The sequence below is a fragment of the Catharus ustulatus genome, chromosome 20, assembly GCF_009819885.2.
Source record: "Catharus ustulatus isolate bCatUst1 chromosome 20, bCatUst1.pri.v2, whole genome shotgun sequence".
In the NCBI taxonomy this organism is placed as follows: domain Eukaryota; kingdom Metazoa; phylum Chordata; class Aves; order Passeriformes; family Turdidae; genus Catharus; species Catharus ustulatus.
In genome coordinates, this window is record NC_046240.1 from 9,647,809 (window position 1) to 9,668,846 (window position 21,038).

At 53.1% G+C, this 21,038-nt stretch overlaps 1 protein-coding gene across 1 annotated transcript; it reads right to left on the reverse strand.

Moving 5' to 3' along the window:
* Window positions 1-1,020: 1,020 nt before the first annotated feature.
* FAM20A (FAM20A golgi associated secretory pathway pseudokinase) lies at window positions 1,021-16,357 on the reverse strand. Its single transcript, XM_033076811.2, has 11 exons — window positions 16,050-16,357; window positions 11,401-11,585; window positions 10,485-10,535; window positions 9,469-9,547; window positions 8,583-8,675; window positions 7,161-7,276; window positions 6,432-6,612; window positions 6,036-6,145; window positions 5,317-5,398; window positions 5,187-5,246; window positions 1,021-1,640 (listed from the first exon to the last, which is right to left on the reverse strand). The coding sequence occupies exons 1-11, from the start codon at window positions 16,355-16,357 to the stop codon at window positions 1,376-1,378; spliced, it is 1,530 nt and encodes a 509-aa protein (XP_032932702.1). The 3' UTR covers window positions 1,021-1,375.
* Window positions 16,358-21,038: the final 4,681 nt, after the last annotated feature.

Consider the following 21,038-nt stretch of genomic DNA (forward strand, 5'->3'; position numbering starts at 1 on the left):
AATCCCCTGTGAAAAACAGCCAAACCAGCTTGGTTCCTTCCCTGCATCATCCAGACACTTGGTGTCACTGAGCTCCTCTAGGTCAGGAATTTCCCAGAATGGGAAATGAGCTGCTGCTGGGATCCTGTTAAAATGCTGCCTGGCAGCTTTTGTGCAGGGATTTGGGGATCCTCTGCAAGGTCTGCAGTGCTGTAGGTGGGTTTTGTTTAACTTAAAGGTTAGTTCAGAGTTTCTGATAGATTGATTATGGTGTGGGGTTTTTGTTGGCTCTTTTCCCCCTTAAGGATGATAAATTATCAACAGAGTTCTTAACTACTTTCCTCAATCTGCTAAAACTCAGTGTAATAATTCCTAATAGTTAAAGGAAAAGGTATTAAAGAGAGCTTCACTAATCCAGTTATTCTTAAACCTTGTTGTTGGGAGGTGAAGGGTGAGCTGGGAACTGAAATACCCACAAAACTCCCTCCCCAAACTCTTTTGGTCCCCAGCTTCTGTTGCATCTCCTCAAAATGCACAGACATAGAGATGGGGAGAGACTGGGATACCATTTCTATTTTCCAGCTAAATATGACAACCTAAATGATTTTAAAAGATATGAGGAGATGACCTGAGATAGATTCTCCCCACTTTGGCAGAATGTTTTCCCCTGGAATGGGTGGGTTCTTGAGCTGTAAATACAGTCCTGTGTTTATTGTATTTGTCTCAGTGTTGTTTGATTTTCAGGGTGATTTTTTTAGTTTGTTTTTTTTTTTTCTTGGAGCCTAAGGCAACACAGACCTGCCTGTGTTTTATATCCCACAGGGCTCTTCAGGCAGGTAGAAGAGGTTTTCCTGCCCTGTGGGGCTGTGTGTGAGGTGCTCAGGTCAGTGTGGGCACCCAGCACCTGGAGCTGCCTCTGGTCTGGCCAGGCTGGACCAATGCCCTGTCTTGTGGCAGGTGCTGCCCTTGTGAAGCAGCACTGCTCTTTTCTCAAACACCCACTCCTGACCACGGAACAAAGACTTAAAAAGAGGAAAAAGCTCTTGGCATCTCTTTATTCAACCCTCATCCTGGGGTTGATTCGTGTCCTTCTCCAGCAACACCAAGCCCTGTGGAGGCTGAGCAAACCAAGGCCAGGTTCCCTCACCCTCCCAAGGGCACAGCCAACTCCAGAAGTGGAGATCACAGCTTTTCCACCCCAGAGCTGTGTTTGGGGTGTGAGATCTGCTGCAGTCACATCAGCACAGCAGCTCTGGTTGAACACCAGCAGAGGAGCCCAGTGCCATTCTTGATCTTCTGACATTTCCCCTCTGATTGCTGCAAGTGTTTGCAGGTGGCAACGAGGCTGCTGGAGCTGCCACCTGTCCTGCAGGGCTGTCCCTGGCTCTGAGCTCTGTTAGGTGTCCAGCTTGGCTCTGTGCTCTGCAGGGCTCTGGGGCTGCCTGGTGTCGTTGGCCACCACGGTGGCTTCTCCAAAGGTGTCAATGCACTTCCCCACGGCGTCCAGGACGAGCTGGAGCCGCCTGTCCAGGGCCAGCAGGTGGGGTTCAGTGAGCACAGGGGCCAGGGGGTCCTGCAGGAGGGATTCCCTCATCACCTCGCTGAGCTGGTACTCGGGCTCTGCCAGGAGCTGCAGCCTCAGCAGGGTCGTTCTCTTTATTCTGGAAAACAAAGAAATCAACATTTAATGCCTCCAGCAAGGGCAGCAGGAGGGCAGAGATGGTTGAAGAAATTGTAAAGAACTTTGGAACAAAAGTTCTTCAATTTTAATTTTGGAGGATAATTTTTTTTCAAATTTTTTTTTCAGAAACTCCTACTTTTTCCTTTGTTTTTTCCAGAGTATTTGTACTGCAAGTTTCTGTCAGCAGAGAGAAAAACTTGACTCAAGTTCTCAGTAGTGAGTCAGAGATGAGCCAGTTCCCCAGGTTCCTGCAGGGTGGTGCCATCTCCCCAAGGATGACATTTATGAGATGGGAGCAGAGGGGGAGGTAAATGAAAAGCCATGAATGAGAAAATATCTTCTGTCAAAACCCTGAGCAAAGAGAGGGAATATTTCCTGGAACTGATGTAACTGTGACTTTTCACCTTAAGGGGTACTTAGATTCAAATGTGATTTGTTTTGACAGAAAATGGGAAGAAAAGCTGCAATCTTGGAATTCTTCTGGGCATGAAATAAAGCATTCTGAAATAATTTGTTTAATCCTCAGCAGAAATGTGTTGACTTCAGCATGAATAACACTGAAATGAATCAGTGGTTGTAGTCATTGCCCTTTAAATCCACGTTTATGGAACCATTTGGATTCAGCCAAGACAGAATTTTCAGGTGGAAAAAGGCACAGTCAGATCCATTTTAGACAGCTCAGTAATTTGCATTTGTAGGCTGTTGTTTACCCAGGGCATCACTGGGAATGTTGATCTGGAGGTGCTGGGGACAATCACTAAGGCTGGAAAACACCTTCAGGATCATCAGCTGTCCCAGCACCACCAAACCAGGACCTGCCACATCTGCACATTCCTTGGAGAATCCCAGGGATGGTGACTCCATGATTTCCCTGTGCCAGTGTTTTACAACCCTTTCCAGGAAACGTTTTTGCAAACACCAAATCTAAATCAGGAGTGCACGAGGTGTGTGGGCAGTGTGCCTGCAGCACACAGGGGCAGCCATCACCTTCCTGCATCAATATTCCTGAAAAAAATCCAATTATTGATGGAGTGTGAGGGCTGACAAGGAAGCTTTAAACCCCAGCTGTGAGCTGCTGCTGCTGCTCTTAGGGAAAGCTGTGCCCAGAGCAGATGTGAAGGAACATCTGTGCGCTGTCCTTCGAGGCAGGGCCGACCAGGAGCTGCAGTGGGTAAACACCAGCTGTGTTTGCTCTGCTCCCAGCAGTGCCTGGAGGTGGAGAATGGGCTGGTGTGAGCCGTGGGGAGCAGCTGATTGAGCTGGAACAGCTCCACAACAAACAGCAGAGCACAGAGAGGCTGCAATGGAAACGCTGCTGCCGGTCCTGCTCCGGTCCCACGGGGGCTGTGACCCCACGGGGGCTGTGACCCCACGGCTGTCCTGAACTGCTGAACATTTCACCCCCAGCCTCCCAGCCTGGCTGGAGCTGCTTCCAGGCCTGCCTGTGCCTCCAGGAGGGGTTTGGACCATCTCATGGCAGGGATGTGTTTGTGCCACTCGTTGTGCAGGATTCAATGAGTGGGGCAGGGCTGGGCTGTGAAAAGCAGATAAAACCAGACTCAAGTGTGCTGGAAGCCAGGCTTGGAGCAGAGCTCAGCTGGGAAGGAGGTGGATGTGTTTAACAGGGAAGGGAGCAGCCTGCTCAGCATCCCTGTGGCTGCAGGAGCTTTCTCAGCCCAGAGCACGGAGGTGACTTGGTGAGCTGAGCCCAGCTTGTCGGCCAGGGCAGGCTGAAATTTGTGGCCTCTGTGTGCTTACTCAAGGAAAACCTCCTCCCTTCCTTTCCAAGTGGTTTTAGGTGCTCTCCCACTCCAAATGGATCAGCTCTTATAGGAAATGAGGGTTTGTGGGTCTCCCTCAGGAAGCACAAGTTGTTTTTATGCTGTTCCTGGACCTGGTTTGCTCATGACAAGGTGTTCAGGTCCTCTTCCCACTGCCTTTTACAAAGATTAAATTACAGTAATTTCACGATTATAAGCGCACTGAGTATAAGCCGCACTTCCGGGTGCCAGCAACTTTTCATTCTTTGTCCATACATGAGCCACACCTGATTATAAACTGCACATTACAATCCAGAGTGTGATCAAAGGTATCTGTTCTATCACCATCTGTTGAGGGTGGGGACAGTGATCCTTATCTCAATGGCAGATATTCTGCTAATGGGCATCCACTGAAACCAGGCAGGGCATTGTTCTTTATCTTTTCACAACCCATCCTTCCTCCAGCCAGTCATTTTCTGCTCATGGCCATTGAGTCCCACTGTGGCACTGATAAAATTACTGCATCCCATTGGGAGCTGCTCCAGCCAGGGGGAAGAGCCCAACATTTCTTACCAAGATAAAAACAGAGGTTTTGGGACACTAAGGTAGCCCCTTTCTCCACTGGACTCCAGAGGAAAACCGGATTTCTCCACATCCCCACTGGAGCTCCGGAGGGAAACTGCACCTTGTACAGGAGCACTGCTCCAACTGAGCCACATCTGTCACTGCAGGAGGATGCAGCCACCATGGAATGGGACTGCTGCCAACACCCTGCCTGACGGGTGTCAGGTTGTACTCTGACTGTGTCAGGGTTTGGGGTTTGTTCTTTGTAGTGCTGTATTTCTATTTTAATTTCCCTAGTAAAGAACTGTTATTCCTTATTCCCATATTTTTGCCTGAAAACCCCTTGATTTCAAAATTATAATAATTTGGAGGGAGGGGGTTTACATTCTCCATTTCAAAGAGAGGCTCCTGCCTTTCTCAGCAGACACCTGTCCTCCAAACTAAAACAGCAACTTTTCATTCTTTGTCCATATATAAGCCGCACCTGATTATCAGCCGCACTTTGGGCTCGGACCAAAATTTTAGTCAAAATGGTGTGGCTTATAATGGTGAAATTACTGTAATAGGAGTGTCTGGGAGGTGGATCTGGAAGAATAGGAACGATGTGACCTGTATGTACAGCATGCAGGTCAAATTAAGAGGCAGAGTTAATTTCAAACTGCACAAAATTTCAAGAGAAGGATTCCCTGTGAGCCTGCAATTAGAAATGAAAAGACTTGCTGAGTGCAAATAACAGTTCTTGAAATTAAAGGTGTGTGGGGAGAGTGCAGTTACCACCCCGAGGGGGAGAAGGAGCAGGCAGAGCAAGGAGAGAAACCCTGGGAAAGAGCAGCTGCTTCTGCCTCTTAAATTTAACTTTCAGCTGCTGATTTAAGTGAATTTATAAGGGGGGATCATAGGGTTACATTTATGAGATTCTCCTTTGTGCCATGAGAAGAGGAAACTTGATTGAGAGCATCAAACTTCCACCAGGATTTTGGTGGAGATTTCTGTGCTTCCTGAGGGCACCTCATGTTGGTGGGCTGGGAAAGGCTGTCAGAACTTTCTGGAAGGGTTTGATCCATTGGACAGCATCTGCTGCTCTGTCAGGGGATGTTTTCCCACACTGCAGCACCCAGCCCATCCTAGGCTGGGATTAGCAGGGTCCTCCTTGAGCTGCAGGGTGGAGACATTGCTGGGGAGGAAGGGGAGCTGGAACTCACATGCAGCACTGGGAGAGAGGAGCCAGGATGGAGATTTCATCGTGGGAATGCCTCCCAAACCTGGGGGGAGAACAGAGGTCAGATCCTGCCCTCTCCTCCTGGCCCCTCCCTGCCTCTCCCCGTGCCTCACCCTCTGGCATTGTCCAGGTGCAGGAGGAAGCCATCGTCCCCAAACTGGGTGAACATCTCGTAGTGGTGCCGGTCCATGTTCCCTGCAGGAGGGAATTCTCTCAGTTATCCCAAGCTTTCCTTCAGGTCTGCATGGAATGTTGGTTTGCCATGCTGGGAGTGCCCAAGGTGATGCTGGGGTGAGCCTGGGGCTCTGAAATGTCTCTGGAGGGGAAGTTTTGGGAAGGGAAGTTTTGGGAAGTTTTGGGAAGTTTTGGGAAGTTTTGGGAAGTTTTGGGAAGTTTTGGGAAGGCTTGGATTCCAGGAAGGATTGAAGGAAGGAAGGAAGGATTCCAGGAAGGATTCCAGGAAGGAAGGAAGGATTCCAGGAAGGAAGGATTCCAGGAAGGAAGGATTCCAGGAAGGAAGGATTCCAGGAAGGAAGGAAGGATTCCAGGAAGGAAGGATTCCAGGAAGGAAGGATTCCAGGAAGGATTCCAGGAAGGATTCCAGGAAGGATTCCAGGAAGGATTCCAGGAAGGATGGATTCCAGGAAGGATGGATTCCAGGAAGGATGGATTCCAGGAAGGATGGATTCCAGGAAGGATGGATTCCAGGAAGGATGGATTCCAGGAAGGATGGATTCCAGGAAGGAAGGATTCCAGGAAGGAAGGATTCCAGGAAGGAAGGATTCCAGGAAGGAAGGAAGGAAGGAGAATGGCCTTTCCCCTCCCCCATTACCTATTAGGAAGTCGAATATGGCCATGTCCACGATGTTGAGCAGCCGGTTGCTGTTGCTGTAGGGGTAGATCTCCCTCACTGTGCTGCAGTAGTGTGGATTCACTTCCCACCTGCAGGAGATGGAGAAGGGAAGACGCCCTCAGCTGCTTCTGCCATGCCCCAAAAGCTCCTCCAAACCCATGTTCCATGTGAAGATATACAGGAGGAGGAAATAAATCTCCCCTTGTGCATGCAGGAGACTGGAATTCAAACACAGCCAATCAATGCCCAGGTTTAAGGGTTATCACAGTAATTATTGCACTAATTCTGGACTCCAGATTCTCTGCCTGGGCTGTTGCTGCAGGTGTGTCTGTGCCCTGCAGTGCACACACAGCACAGCCTCATTTCCCCACTTACTCCTCTTTGCCATCGAAGGAGTAGGAGCGGATCCAGGGGTTGGGGATGGAGAGCCGTGGGGCCAGGTTGAGGGAGGGCAGGAAGGCAGACAGGGAGCCCTCCAGCAGGTGAGGGTTCCCGCACACGGCGTACTCCGTCTTGCACATGTACGGGCACTTGGCGAAGAAGCAGACGTTGCTGGCTGGGGGGAGAGCAGGGAACAAAAAGAAAAAAGGGAAAAGGGGCTGGGATCAACAGGAGGAGGCAAGGTGGCATGGGCTGAGCCCTTCCCCACCCTGGGATGGTGATTATTTCCCATCTAGGAGGAGTCCCAAGGGGCTGCAGATGAGTGCAGAGCAATTTCAATCCCCTGTTTGATGGAAAAACTCTGGGGAGTCCAAGGGAAAACAAGGCAAAACTCATCCATGCCATGGATGTCAGCCTGCCAAATCACAGATTTGGGTCCTGTACTAAGGGGAAGGTTAAGAAAAAAGGACAAATGAGGAGATCTGGTAGATGATTCCAGCTGGAGGTTGGGAAAGGAACCTGTGCTGTAACCCCACACACTTAACCAGAATTTCCTTTCTGCACCACAGCACGAGTCCTGCAGCCCCTTTTCTTTCAGCCCCTTTTCCTTCAGCCCCTTTTCCTGCAGCCCCTGCCCTTCCTCCCACCACGGAAAGCACAGGGCTGGGTCAGGTGTGAGGGGACCCTGAAGATAACTGGGACTGATCCCGAGCCCTCGCCCACCTGGTGACACGAAGAAGACGCTCTGCAGGACCTCGTTCTTGGTGACCTCCAGGATCTCCTTGGTGACATTGATCAGCCTCCCCACGGTGGGTGGCACTCTCCTGAAGTCCAGGATCCTGCACACAGGGGACAGGCTGTGCTGCCAAGGGAAGGTGCTGCTGCCCTGGCCCCTGCCAGCACTGAACCAGGAGCCTTTGGGTCACTGCTCCCAGACTCTTCCCAGCAAAAATATATTCTGGGGCAAAATATGGCTCTGTTTGGGTTTTGGTGTTTTAAAAGCTGCTGCCTGGAACAATCTGAATATTTTTTCCTTGACATTGCCTTGGTTTTTCCCATCCCTTTGCACATAAAAGGGTCCTGCAAGGGTTAAAGCAGCCCCTCAGGCCCTTCTGCAATGTTGGTTTGATGGAAGATGCTGATCCTGAGGCTGAGGAGGCACCCCCTCCTCCAGAGGCATTCATGCCCAGCTAATTCCTCAAAAATACTCTTAAAAACCTCAGGGCCTGGGGCAAGAAAGCATTCCTGGCAGTCAATTGAAGCTGCTGCTGATTGCTGAGTCAGTAACACGGGGTGAAGGGGCTAATGCTCTGCTTGGCTCCTTGGGTAATGCCCTCTGCTCCTGGGAATTGGGCACAGAGCAGGATTTAGCCTCTTATTGAGCAATGTTTAGAGCGAAAAAAATATTTGCTTTTATGCAGCATCTTTCAGCTCTGAAAACCACAAAGCACTTCACAAAAGCAGTCTGGCCTCATTTTTGTGGCAGCAGAGCTGCAGGGGTGAGGTGGTGGTGGCTGAGTCAAGCAGAGTCACTGTGAGGGTGTTGGGGCAGAACTGGGGAGGAATTCAGCTCCCTTTGTTCCCTTCCTGAGAGTCTGAGCTACAACACTTAATTCAGTCCTGCTTATCCTATGGAAACTGGAGACCCCCACCCACCCTGACCATCAGGGATCACCTTCCCCTGGTGCTCGGTGCTCGGGAGGGAAAGGCTGCTGCCCTCATCTTCTGAGAAGGGTATTGTTGATTTTATTAACGACACACCCTGCTGGGGAGAGGTGCCAGGTTAATTGCTGATTATCTCAGGGCTTGAAAGTGCCTTGCTGCCAAAGCACACCCTGATTGCTGAGTGAGCTGTGCCTCCCTCACCAGGAGCCCAGCCAGGCTGTGCCCTGAGCACTTGGATGCAGGGGAGGGACAAGGTGTGACAGCCAGGTGACAATCTGACCTGTTCCCACCTGGACTTCACCTGTTCCCATGGCCAGGTGAGATCCAGAGCCCTCCTTCCCTGGAGAACCCCTCAGCTCCTGCAGGCTGCTGCAGAGCAATCCCTCTCCTCTCTGCAGGGCTCTGTGGCTCTCCCCAGAGCTCTGGTGTGCAGAGGAGCAGGCAGCAGCAGCAGGAGCAGCAGGGCTGGGATGGCCCTACCTGTCCAGGTGGAAGGCGGCGATCTCCGCGTTGTGCCGCTGGAAATCCACGAAGTAGAAAAAGTCCTCAGGAGTCTCCTCCTCACGTTTCTGCCTGGGAGGAACAGGGGGTGAGCCCAACCAGGCTGCTGGGCAGTGCACCCAGGGACAGCCGTGGAGTGGCCACAGCAGGGACAAGGTGACACCCAAAGGGCTCCGTGCCAGGCTGGAGCCATCGGTGCTGGAGCAGCACCTGCACCCTGGGGGCTTTAAATATGCTTAAGCAAGAGTTTAAATCCCCTTAGGACAAAGTTCCAGGTGGGTGTTTGTCACATCTCCCCAGAGGCAGAGGAGGGCTCAGGTCTGATGCTCTCCTATCCCTGAGGTGGGAATTCCATTTAATTCAATTTTCTGGCTGTCACACAGTGCCCCAATATGTGAAGCACTGGGGTTTGCAGCTGCAGGACACAGCAAAGCTCAGCAGGGCATGGATGCTTTCCTTCTCCTCCAGGACCTGATGGACACTGGGCAGAGGTGGATGGAAAGCCACAGGAGAGGAGCTGGCTGATTCTGGGGGAGGATAAAGGTAAACCCCAAAGTCTGCTGGGGAACAGGAGGCAATGAGCAGCCCCTCATGGCAAAGATCCCAGGAGAACAAGTGTCCCAAGGGCCTTCTCCACCTGGCACTCATGAACTGAGCAATTTCCAACACCAACAGCACAGTGGAACGCTGGTGTTTATCCATGTGTGCTCCTGGGGTGGTGTGAGCAGCCAAGAATAACAAAAAATAATGGAACTTCTCAGCTGCCCAGGTAGCTGAGGGCAGGACAGGAGGGTGGGGCTGGGGTGGGGCTGTGGTGGGGCACAGCCCTCCCTGCACGGGCTCAGGGGGGCTCTGCTGGCCTTACCTCATGGGCTTGAACATGGCCTTCCCAAAATCCTGGAACCTGAGGACCAGCTTCAGGTGCACACCGCTGGGCTTCACCACTTGGGGAGGAAAGGGGGTGTTAACTCTGGGAAATGGGATGTTAAACCATGGGAAATGGGATGTTAAACCATGGGAAATGGGATGTTAAACCATGGGAAATGGGATGTTAAACCATGGGAAATGGGATGTTAAACCATGGGAAATGGGATGATAACCCCTGGGAAATGGGATGATAACCCCTGGGAAATGGGATGTTAAACCATGGGAAATGGGATGTTAAACCATGGGAAATGGGATGTTAACTCTGGGAAATGGGTGTTAAACCACGGGAAATGGGATGTTTAACTCATGGGAAATGGGATGTTTAACTCATGGGAAATGGGATGTTAAACCATGGGAAATGGGTGTTAAACCCTGGGAAATGGGATGATAACTCCTGGGAAATGGGATGTTAAACCATGGGAAATGGGATGTTAACTCTGGGAAATGGGATAACTACCTGGAAACACCCCAGTTACACACCCCAGCACAACCTGGCTTTCCAACCCCATGAGTGCATCCCATCACTCCTCCCAGCTAAGCCCCCCTCTCTCTTTCCATTTATTTTCCTTCTCTCCCTTGTGATAGAAATTTCCATTCAGCCCCTCTCCCAAGAACCCTCTGTTACATCCCCTTGGGGATTTTTCCCTCCTTCCCCAGTAGAAACCAGCGGTGTTGTGGTGTCCTGAAACCCACATTGAACAGGCTGCTCATGCAAGTGGTGGAATTATCACCCCGGGTGTTAAAAAAAGGTGTGGATGTGACCCTTGGGTTGCACTCCATCATTTTAGAGGACTTTTCCAACTGAAATAATTTCCTGCTCTATGATCCCAGCCTCTGCTGGGGTGGTGGGGGTTAAAGGGAGGGAGCAGAGCCTGGCTTGGCATTGCCCTGGCCCAGGTGAGGATGGAGGATTGGGGACTGGGGCCAGGTGGGGACCCCAAGTGCCACACCCACCCTGGCTGCAGTCACAGGCTCCCAGCAGCGCCTTCTCATCCTGGCTGTAGTCTGCAAGGGCAGGAGGAGCAGTGAGACCCTGCCAGGCCCCATCTCCTGCTGCTGAACCCCCTCCCAGGCTGCAGGAAGGGAGGAGCAAAGCTTCACAGCCCCATGCAGCTGCCCCCATCCCCATTCTCCATTCCCCATTCCCCATCCCATCCCATCCCATCCCATTGATCCCATCCCACTGATCCCATCCCATCCCATTGATCCCATTCCATTCCATCCCATCCCATTGATCCCATCCCATCCCACTGATCCCATCCCATCCCATTGATCCCATCCCATCCCACCCCATTGATCCCATTCCATTGATCCCATTCCATCCGATTGATCCCATCCCATCCCATCCCATTGATCCCATCCAATCTCATTGATCCCATTCCATCCAATTGATCCCATCCCATCCCATGGATCCCATCACATCCTATCCCATTGATCCCATCTCATCCCATCCCATCCCACTGATCCCATCCCATCCCATCCCATCCCATTGATCCCATCCCATGTATCCCATCCCATCCCATTTCATCCCATTGATCCCATCCCGTCCCATGGATCCCATCGATCCCATCCCATCCCATCGATCCCATCCCATCGATCCCATCCCATCCCATCGATCCCATCCCATCCCATCGATCCCATCCCATCCCATTGATCTCATCCCATCCCATCCCATTGATCCCATCCCATCCCATTGATCCCATCCCATTGATCCCATCCCATTGATCCCATCCCATCCCATCGATCCCATTATCCCATCCCATTGATCCTATTGATCCCATTGATCCCATCCCATCCCATCCCATGCCGTCCCATGGATCCCACCCCATGGATCCCATCCCATGGATCCCATCCCCTCCCCTCCGCTCACCGGCGCTGACGGTGGGCAGTTCCCGCATGTCGCGGAGCAGGCGGCTGACGGCGGGGCTGCCGCGGGGGTACAGCCCGTCCCTGCTGATGCCCAGGTGGAACTGCAGCCAGCTGGCCTCGGGCCGCAGCGGCAGCGGGGCCAACGGGGACGTCAGGTTCAGCTCCTCCCGGTACAGCCTGTGTCGCCTGAAGAGAGGGATGAGGATGAGCCACGGCTCATTTAAACCTCCCTGTCCCAGCCTGGAGGGTGCCAGGAGCAGAGCACAGGGTGGGAAAGGGGAAACTGAGGCAGGGGGAAATGGCTGAGATGGTCAGAGTCTCGGATCATCTCTCAGAGTTTTTTTCCTGCAGCTGGAGGTTACAGGAAGGGGAAAAAAATTGCTAAAAGCTACAAATTGACTCTGTGACCAAATTCACTGTGAGCAGGGATGCCATGAGGCTGCCATCTCTAAAAATCAAGGTTTAACCCCATCCTTGTTTTGGTAGGTGGTGCTGTAGGAGCATCCCAAGTTCAATAATAACCCAAAACCATCTCCCCACTCAATCAGCATTTTCCTCCACCTCGAGATCCTCAAGGCTGGCACTGAAAGGTCACTTATTCCAGCAGAGGACAGAGCTTTAGTTTCTCATTAACATTGTCCAGCCCACATATGGAGCAGCCAGTCCTGATAAAGGGAAAATAAAGTTCAGTTTACACTGGAAATGCCAGGATCCATCCATGAAAGCAAACAGGAGCTGGGGGCTGATAAGGAGCAGGGCATGAACTGAGGCTGGGATGGAGTGGCTGGAGAGAGGGAAGTGCCAGACCCCATCCAGAGCCTGAACAAGTGAGTGCTGGCCATGCACCGAGGCTTTTATCAGCCAAAAATGGCACTGGGGGCTGGAAATGACCCCTGGGTGGTTGTGGATTTTTTATTTCCCAGCAGCTGGGCTTTGGGTGGGATTTTTCCATCACCCTTCTCCATCCCATCTGGCTGGGAGCAGGGCATGCACTCTCCCAGAGGTGTTCCAGTGGGATCCTGGAGACATCCAGGAACTGGAGAGACAGGTTGGATGTGCAGCTCACAGGATCCTGCTCCCTCTCCCAGTTTGTTTGTCTTTCCACTGCACTGGGTCGGCCACAGCGTGATGTCCACGTGTGCATGGTCAGAGAGCACTTCCCTCCCAGCCCAGCTCTCTGCTCAGGCTGCCTGCTAAGGAGGCAGAAAATTCCCTGTGCACAAGGATGTGGCCCTGGAATGCCCTCAGCTCCATCCCTGACCCCCAGCCTGCTGCCCTGCACCAGGATTCCCATGGATGAGTGAGGCACAACCTTAACCCTGCCACAGCCAGGGACAACAAACCCCAGCTCAAAGGACAGGAATGACTCAGGATTTTTCCCTAGGGAAGCTGCCCAAATATTTTACCATATTTGCTCTCCTGCCTGCCATACACACAGGCTGTTCCCCCGGGGTGGCAGCGAGTAAGGAATTACTGAGGGGGAAAAAAATGCAGTGGTTATGCAAGGGGAGGCAGAACCCAGCCCTGCATCCACATGGTCCCTGCCCAGCCTGAGCCAGTCCCTTCCCAGCCTTTCAACCCCAAACCCAGCTCTCCCTGCTTCCTTCAGGATTCCTGAAATATTTCCCTGGAAAAAAACAGATCTCTGCAAAAGACATAATGATATAAAAACAGGGTTCATTTCTACCCTGCTATAAATAGCTCTGGGGTTGCCCTGGCTTTCAGCTCTCTGCTGTCTGAGGGAGGCACAGCATGGGGTGACTCTGCTCAGGCCACCAGCATCCTGAGTTTGGGGTTTTAAAGCTGCTCCTTCAAGGATAAAAATAAGCTCTGGAGTTTTTAAGGGATTTTTTTTTGGTTTTGAAGAGGTGTGGATGTTTTGGATTTTTTTTTCTGTTTCCTTCCTGCATCCCCATCAGTCTCTCCAGCTGGTTCTGCATCCTGCAATCAAACTGCTGGTGCTGATTGAAGCTCTGGGAGCAGACAGGGATGGGCAGCAGGCAGTTTGCAGAGGAGGAGGACACGCTCTGGCTTGGGTATCCCAGCAGGACGTGTCCTGGGGCCGCTCCAGCTGGCAGAGTCCTGTCCAGCTGATGTCCATCTGGCTGCAGAAATGAAGGCAGACACGCTGTGCTGGAGGAATGGGGTTGAGCTGCAGCTTGTTCCACTCAAGAGGAGCGTCCTGCTGCTCCCAAAGCTGCTCTGCCAACAGTCACATCCATGGCTGATGGGGAAATGTGCTGTCATGCTGTCCTGCTGAGGAGAGGGAGCCATGGACACTCAGCCCTGAGCCTCTGTGCCTGGCCCTGCATGTGGAGCTGCTGTTTTTGCTCTTCAGTCCTCGACAGCACAGCAGTTTTGTTGGATCCATGCAGTGGGAAAGCAAGCCATGGATTGCTGAGAACCATAAAGACCCTGCCCTGGCCACATCAGAGAGGACACGGGCTCTGCAGTGCTCCTGGAGAGACAGAAATTCCTCTGTGCCCACAGCAAATTAACAATCTTATAAAATCCAGCAGCTCTGGCAAGTGCCACCTGATTATACATTCAGTTTGCAGCACTGATGGTTGTTGGCAGGTTTTTGCTGGAGCAGTTGTGTCACCTCAGCCTGTGCTCTCTGGAGGTTTCACCCACTTATGAGCATCATATATTTTATTTCAGAGTGCCTGAGGAATAATCAATACTCTGCCTTCCTCTCCTTCCTGGAGGTGCAAAGCGAAGTCAATCAAGGACAAATGGCATCACCGTGTTCCTCCCAGCCACACCACAGCCAAACCTTGGGTAGAAGGCAAGGTGCAGCCATGGCTCCATCACAAATTCCATGTTTTAACAGCGTGGTGAATAAAACTGGGGAGTGCAGACTTCTCACTGTCCTGCAAGTGAGGCTGCAGCAAGTGCTCAGGGCTTCTGATGGTTTAAATCCCCATTCCCACGGGGATTTTGCTTGGAAACATCCACCTTGGTACCCCAATCCTGATGTTTTCAGAAGGCAGTGCTCAGCTCTGAGAAGATGCAGCCAAGGAGGGTCTGTGGCACAGCCAGGGATCCTCAAACCCACCATCCATGGATTTCAGGTGCTGTGACAAAGGATTCCACATCCCCTGTGACAAAGGATTCAACATCCAGACTGGAGCAAGGGAACAGCCTCGCAGGGGTGGCCCTGGCTGAGCACAAAGGTGGTTCCAGATCCTGCTGCTGCTCCAGGGTCATTCCCTGTTCCATCCATTATTGTTTCCCATCATCTCCAGCAGTTCTCACACGGAACCAGCACTGGGTGAGTCCCACAGACACAGGAGGAACAGGAGTGGAAGTGCAGAGAGCAGGAGCTGGGGAATGCTCTGTGCTCTGTTGTATCCGAGTTTGTGCACGAATGGAAAAGTTCTTGGGGTGCAGGCAGCAGCTGTGGGGTGCTGTGTAATTCCAGCTCAGCCCCAGCCCTTGTGAAAGGGGGGGTTAGATCAGGGATTCAAGGTACAGATAATTAGCTTGGAGCTGGTGCAGAAGGTCCCTGTCCCCCCCAGGGCAGTGACCACAGTGACAGTCCCAGCCAGGAGCAGGGGATGAGGGAATTTTCTTTTGCTGGGGCTGGGAGAGGGCTCTGAGCTGGGGTCTCTTTCTCTGAGGTTCTGGGAGTGGGGCAGGGTGGGAGACACCCCAAGAATGAGCATCCCAGCAGCCTGGCCTGCCCATGGGGGGCTGGAGGGGTGAGGGCACAGAGCCAGAATGGGGGAAAAAGCTGGGCTGGGGATGCAGGGGACACCCAAAGGGGTATTTAAGCAGGGGAAAGGTGCCCAGAAAAGGTGCCCATAAAGGGAGTGAGTCCTGTGGGGTACCTGAGAGGGGGTGTCCAGAGAGAGGGTGCCCGGGGGGTGCCCATATGGGGAGTGCCTGGTGAGAGTGTGCTCAGGGCACAGGGGGGGCCAGGAGATGCCAGAGAAATGTGTCCCCATGCAAGGGGCACCCAGGAAAGGGGTGTCCAGGAGGTACCCGGGAAAAGGGTGCCCATGCAGGGGTGCTCAGAAGACACTTGGGAAGGTGGGTGCTGAAGATAAGGGTGCCAAGGAGATGCCCAGGAAGCGAGGGATCACGCAAAGGGTGCCCGGTAGGAGGGTGCCCGGTAGGAGGGTGCCCAGAATCTGCCCGCACAGGGATTGTCCGAGAAGGGAGAGCCCAGGAGATGCCCAGAAAAAGGGTGCTCAGGAAATACCTGGGAAGGGGGTGCTGGGGAAGGAGATGACCAGGAAATACCCGGGAAGGGGGTGCTGGGGGAGGAGATGACCAAGAAATACCCGGGAAGGGGTGTCGGGGAAAGAGGTGACCAGGAAATACCGGGGAAGGGATGTCAGGGAAAGAGGTGACCAGGAAATACCCGGGAAGGGGTGTCGGGGAAAGAGATGCCCAGGAGATGCTCAGGAAGCGGGTGCCGGGGAAGGAGATATCCAGGACATGCCCGGGAATGGAGTGCTGGGCAAAGAGCTGCCCAGGAGACACCCTTGAAAGGAGCGCCAGCAGATGCTGGTGCACGGGGTGCTCACGAAACAGAAAATAACCAGGAAAGGGATACCGAGGAGGGAAGCGCGCAGGAGATGCCCGGAGAGGGCTGTCCAAGGCGGGGGATGCGCGGGGGATGCGCGGGGCTGCGGGACGCACCTGTTCCAGCGAGCCGCCTTCCGCCGGTAGTAGCGCAGGGCTTCGCGGGCGCCCAGCAGCGGCTCGGCGGGGCCCGGCGGGGCGGTGCGGTACAGCGGGTGGGCGAAGAGGCGGCGCAGCGCGGGGGCGGCGCGGGGGGCGCGGGAGGGCGGCGGGCGCGGCGCGGGGGGCGCGGGGCAGGGGCAGCCCGGGCCGAGCCTGCCCAGCTCCCGCCGCGCCCGCGGCCAGAGGTGGAAGTAGAGATCGGCGGCCAGCAGAGCGCCGAGCAGCAGCAGCACGGCCGGGCGGTCCCGCCGCGGGCCCGGCATGGTCGGTGCGGGGATGGGGACGGGGACAGCGCCGGGCGCGCCGCCGGCGGCTCCCGGGGCAGGGCGCACGGGGGAGCTCGAGCGGCGGAGCCGGGGGGTGCGGGCACCTCGGGGCGGGGACCGGGCAGGGCGCTCGGGGCCCGGGGCGGGGGAGCGGGGCTGGGGGGACGGCGGCGTGCGTGGCAGCCTCGCCCGGACCGATATCGATACCGCTACCGATATCGATACCGATATCGATACCCCCAGCACCGCCCGCTCGCCCAGCGCAGCCCCCGCGCAGGTGGCGAGTCCCCCGCTCGCCCTCGTCGCCAGCTCTTTCAAGGGTTTCGTGCCCCTCTCCCGAAGCCTGAGGAGCTGAGCAGGGGTGCTGAGGGCTGTGTGGGAATGGGGAGATGGTGCTGGATCCCCTCTGGGGATCTGTGCCCCCACAGCTGGGCTTGCAGCCCCTCCGCGCTGCTCGCTGGAAGATGCTTTAAACGCGGCTTCTATTTTCTTAATTCCTAAAAAAAATCCCCTATAGTTGAGGGAACTCCTCGCTGCGGTTCGCTGGGAGCGGCTGGGCCGTGGGGATGTGCTGGGGCTGGGACCCACAGCGCTCGTCCTGGGGGGATGGAGAGGGAGACGGAGCGAGGCGAGCGGGGCGAGCGGGGCGAGCAGCCCGGCCAGGACGGGCTGGAGAGCCCCGGGACAAGGCAGGGCAGCGGAGCAGAAACTGCCTGAGCACCGACCGAGCGTGACCAGACTGGGCTGGCTCCGGCACTGTGCTGAAGGGAGAACAGAAAATAAATCGGTGATGGTTTCATCTGGCTGGAGCAGGGCTCGGTTCTGTGCGCAGCACGGCGAGGGGAGGCTCTGGGATGGGGGGTTGGACTGAGCATCGCAGGGGCTGCTGTCCGAACATCTGCCCTGAGCTCCGAGATGCTCCTTGGGTCCAGAAGGGGAGAGAAAACAATCCCCTGTGGTGCAGGGACCTCACTCCTCTTGGTCTTCTGATCTTTGGATGACCGCTCCACTCACTCTCCTTTAGAAATGCAATTTGAAAATTGCTCAGTCTTTTGATATTTGAAGAGTTTGGATTTCAGGTTTGGAGGGGGTTTTTTTGCTCTGAACTTCTCTTTTCTGTCATACCAAATTTTATGTGTTTTCCACAGAAGGTTTATAAGCACAAAGTGCAGCTGGTGCTGCTGTGGCCAGCAAGGATCAGTGGGAGGAAAGATGTGCTCCCCACACTGCTTTGGCAAAATTGGTAAAATGTTTGCACTAAGGTTCCTTCAGGCTCTAGACCAGAGGTACCAAGAGGGGAAATTGGGAAATTTTAGAGTGCTGCCTGTACTGGAAAGGCTTTGGGGGTGTGGGGCTCTGCTCAGAGGTTCTGGTTGGGGTCTGCAGGATGAGAAGCCACAGAGCTGATCCTGCTCAGGAGGAGAGAAGGAGCTTTCAGGACATGAAATTGGATGTGATCAGGAGGAAATGAGTGCCAACTCAGCAAAGGGGGATGTGCTGCAGCTGCAAATCTGCCTGGGGACACCTCAGCCCCTCCAAGGGCAGGTGACCTGGCAGCTCCCCAGGCAGTGACATCATAAATCCAATATTTAGCAACAGCCTGGACTATCAATAGGATTCTTGTTCTTCTTCTTTTTTTAAACTTATTTTTAAAAAGATTGCCCAGATGAAGTTAAACCCCAGAGTTCAGCAAACCCGGATGAATCCCCAGGAGCAAGCCCTGCTCCGTGGCTGCCAGCAGGACACTCAATTCAAACTCAAAGAGCAACTTTTGACAAGCACTCCCTCAAAAACTGGCTGATACTTGCTTGGCTCCTAATCCTGGCTGAGCTGTTTCCCCGTTGCTAATCTCTCCCAGGAACCATTAATAAATCTTTGCTGGTTTGCAACGCTAATTCTGGACAAAGGCACCAGGAACCAGCAGTGCCTGGGCCTGTGTCCCTGCTGTTTGTATGTTCTGCAGGAAGATTGTTTGGCTTTTAATGAAGCTAATTAAAAAGAAACAAAAAAGCAATAAATCAATCCCATTAATCTGTGATAAATTGAAGTGCTACAATCCTTCCCAAAGCAGTTGGGACTGCCAGCTTCCAACAGGCTGCAGTGCAAAATCACTGTTATTATTATTTAGAACAACTCAGTGGCGCTCCACAGTGCCACAGTGATGCTTCCCTGCTCATCCATGGCTTGGAGTCCCGTGGAGCAGAGGGATTTTGCTGGAGCTTGTCCCACACACATCCCTGAGCATCTCCTCTGTTCTGCATTCTTGGTTCGTGGCTCTTCCTGCCCAGCCAGGGTCCCTGGGCTGCAGGTGAGCATCACATCTCACCCCAGGGCTCAGCAGAGGTCATCCCAGCCCGCTGGAAGGGGTGGATGTGTTCCTAAAATTAACCTGGAAACATTATTTTGATAGGCCACTGACAGCTCCAGCGGAACCAAATTACCATTTGGAATTACCAGGAGATAATTGGCCTCATTTACTATTTAAAGATATGGGGAAAAAAAGCTCCTTCTTCCAGACAACTGCAGTGGAGAAATGTTCAGGCGTAGATGATGTCCCCAAACATATCATTAAAGCTTTAAATAAATGTATGATGACATCTCAGAGTAAGAAATACTTCCTTTGTGTTTCAGATAGGAGCCAGCCAGCTCCTTTTCAATGTCATTTTTTAATAAACAAAGGATATTCCTCTTGTTCTTCCAGACACGCAACTCACAATATTTGGAGTTGTAAGTATGTAATTTAAATTCTTTCACACAGTATGGATTTAAAACCCATCTTCCTTAGAGACAACTTTTTCTTGCCAAAAGGTGAATGCCTCTGTCTGCTGCTTTTTGTCTTTTGAACTTGAAATGCTGCAGAGCTGCCCCGGTCCCACCCTGCAGATTGTAATGTTTGCAAAAGGGAGGAGATGAGAATTATCCCTCTCTCACTGCCGTTAATTACCAGGATTAAACACCAAGGCAGCGACACAACACTACAAAAGAAAGTAAAATATGAGTTAGAGGAGCCAAGTTCTGCACTTGCTGCTTCACTGACAGGAGCACAGATATGGCAGGAGCAATTCCTGCAGCTCTGTCCTGGTGCAGCTGGCAGCCAGCGCAGCAGGTGCAGCTTCTCCCTGTGTGGTGATGATGATGATGGTGATGATGATGGTGGTGATGGTGGTGATGGTGATGGTGGTGGTGATGATGGTGGTGATGATGATGATGGTGATGATGTGATGGTGATGATGATGGTGAAGCTGATGATGATGGTGGTGATGTGGTGATGTTGGTGATGATGATGGTGATGATGGTGATGATGATGGTGGTGGTAATAGTGGTGATGGTGATGATGGTGATGTTGATGGTGAAGCTGATGATGTGATGGTGATGATGATGGTGAAGCTGATGATGATGGTGGTGATGATGGTGGTGGTGATGGTGGTGATGATGATGGTGATGGTGATGATGTGGTGATGATGGTGGTGATGGTGGTGATGGTGGTGATGGTGATGATGTGGTGATGTGGTGATGGTGATGGTGAAGGTGGTGATGATGATGGTGGTGGTGATGATGTGGTGATGGCAGTGATGGTGATGATGGTGGTGATGATGATGGTGATGATGTGGTGATGGTGGTGTTGATGATGCTGATGTTGATGATGCTGATGTTGATGATGTTGATGGTGGTGATGGTGGTGATGTAGTGATGGCAATGATGGTGATGGTGATGGTGATGATGGTCATGATGGTGGTAATGATGATGATGATGGTGGTGATGGTGGTTGTTATGGTTGTCATCTCCCAGCCTGGGCACAGCCTCACCCCAGGGTTGGTTTCCCAGGAAGGTGGCACCTCTCTCACAGGGGGTTCCCTCTGCCTGAGCCCCCCGGGCTGGGCCTTTTCCCCCCTGGATGTGGGAGATCCCTTCCCAGTCTCTGCTGGTTTGGTGGGAGCAGCTCTCACTGATGCTCTGGGCTGTCTCATGCTCTGTCTCAGCTTGTAATTAAAAATGAAATATTTGGGCTAAGTGCTTAAATGAAGAACACATTTTTGATAGGTAACAGAGCCGAGGAGAGCCCTGGAGACCCTGACAGGATAATAAGTGTCCCTCTCCACTCGCCTGGGAGAGGAGCCTTGAGACAAGAAGTGTGTTCACCCCAGAGGGTTTTTAGTACAAAAATGCAGTTATAGGGTAGGAAAGGAAATGTTTAGAAACCCACAAAGCAGGAATGAGTCAGGAGCCTCCTTCAGTGCAGGATGAGGAAGGCAGAAGGGAAGAGCTGCCCCAGGAATGACACCTCTAACACTTCCCCATCCCTGCAGCAGCTCCCACCAGGGCTTTCATTTCCCTCCTCCCATCCACCTCTCCTGGCTGCTGTTCCAGGCTCTGCTGTTCCAGGCTCTGCTGTTCCAGGCTCATCCCTTGGCCTCAGCAAGCTCCCAGCTGCTCAGGGCTCAGGAATCTGGGTGGATCCCCTCCCTCTTGGCAATGAACTTGCACAGCTAAGCACAAACAAGAGGAAAGCACCTTCATGGTCCAAGCTCTCGTGTGCTGGGGCCTCCAGCACGGATTTGCTTCCTCCCTCCCAGCATCCCTGGAGCTGGCTCAGAGCAAACCCTGGGGAGCTGTGGCAGCTTCCCATGGTCAATCCCAACCCCAAACCATCCTCTTCCAGGAGGGTGGGGCGGGTCAG

Excerpts from the sequence above, each read along its gene's own strand:
- FAM20A (XM_033076811.2), bottom strand. The coding sequence starts at position 16,357 with ATGCCGGGCCCGCGGCGGGACCGCCCGGCCGTGCTGCTGCTGCTCGGC. Across the intron at positions 5,399-6,035 it reads CATATTCGACTTCCTAATAG|GGAACATGGACCGGCACCAC; the intron begins GTAATGGGGGAG and ends TCCCTCCTGCAG. Across the intron at positions 5,247-5,316 it reads CACCTGGACAATGCCAGAGG|GTTTGGGAGGCATTCCCACG; the intron begins GTGAGGCACGGG and ends TTCTCCCCCCAG.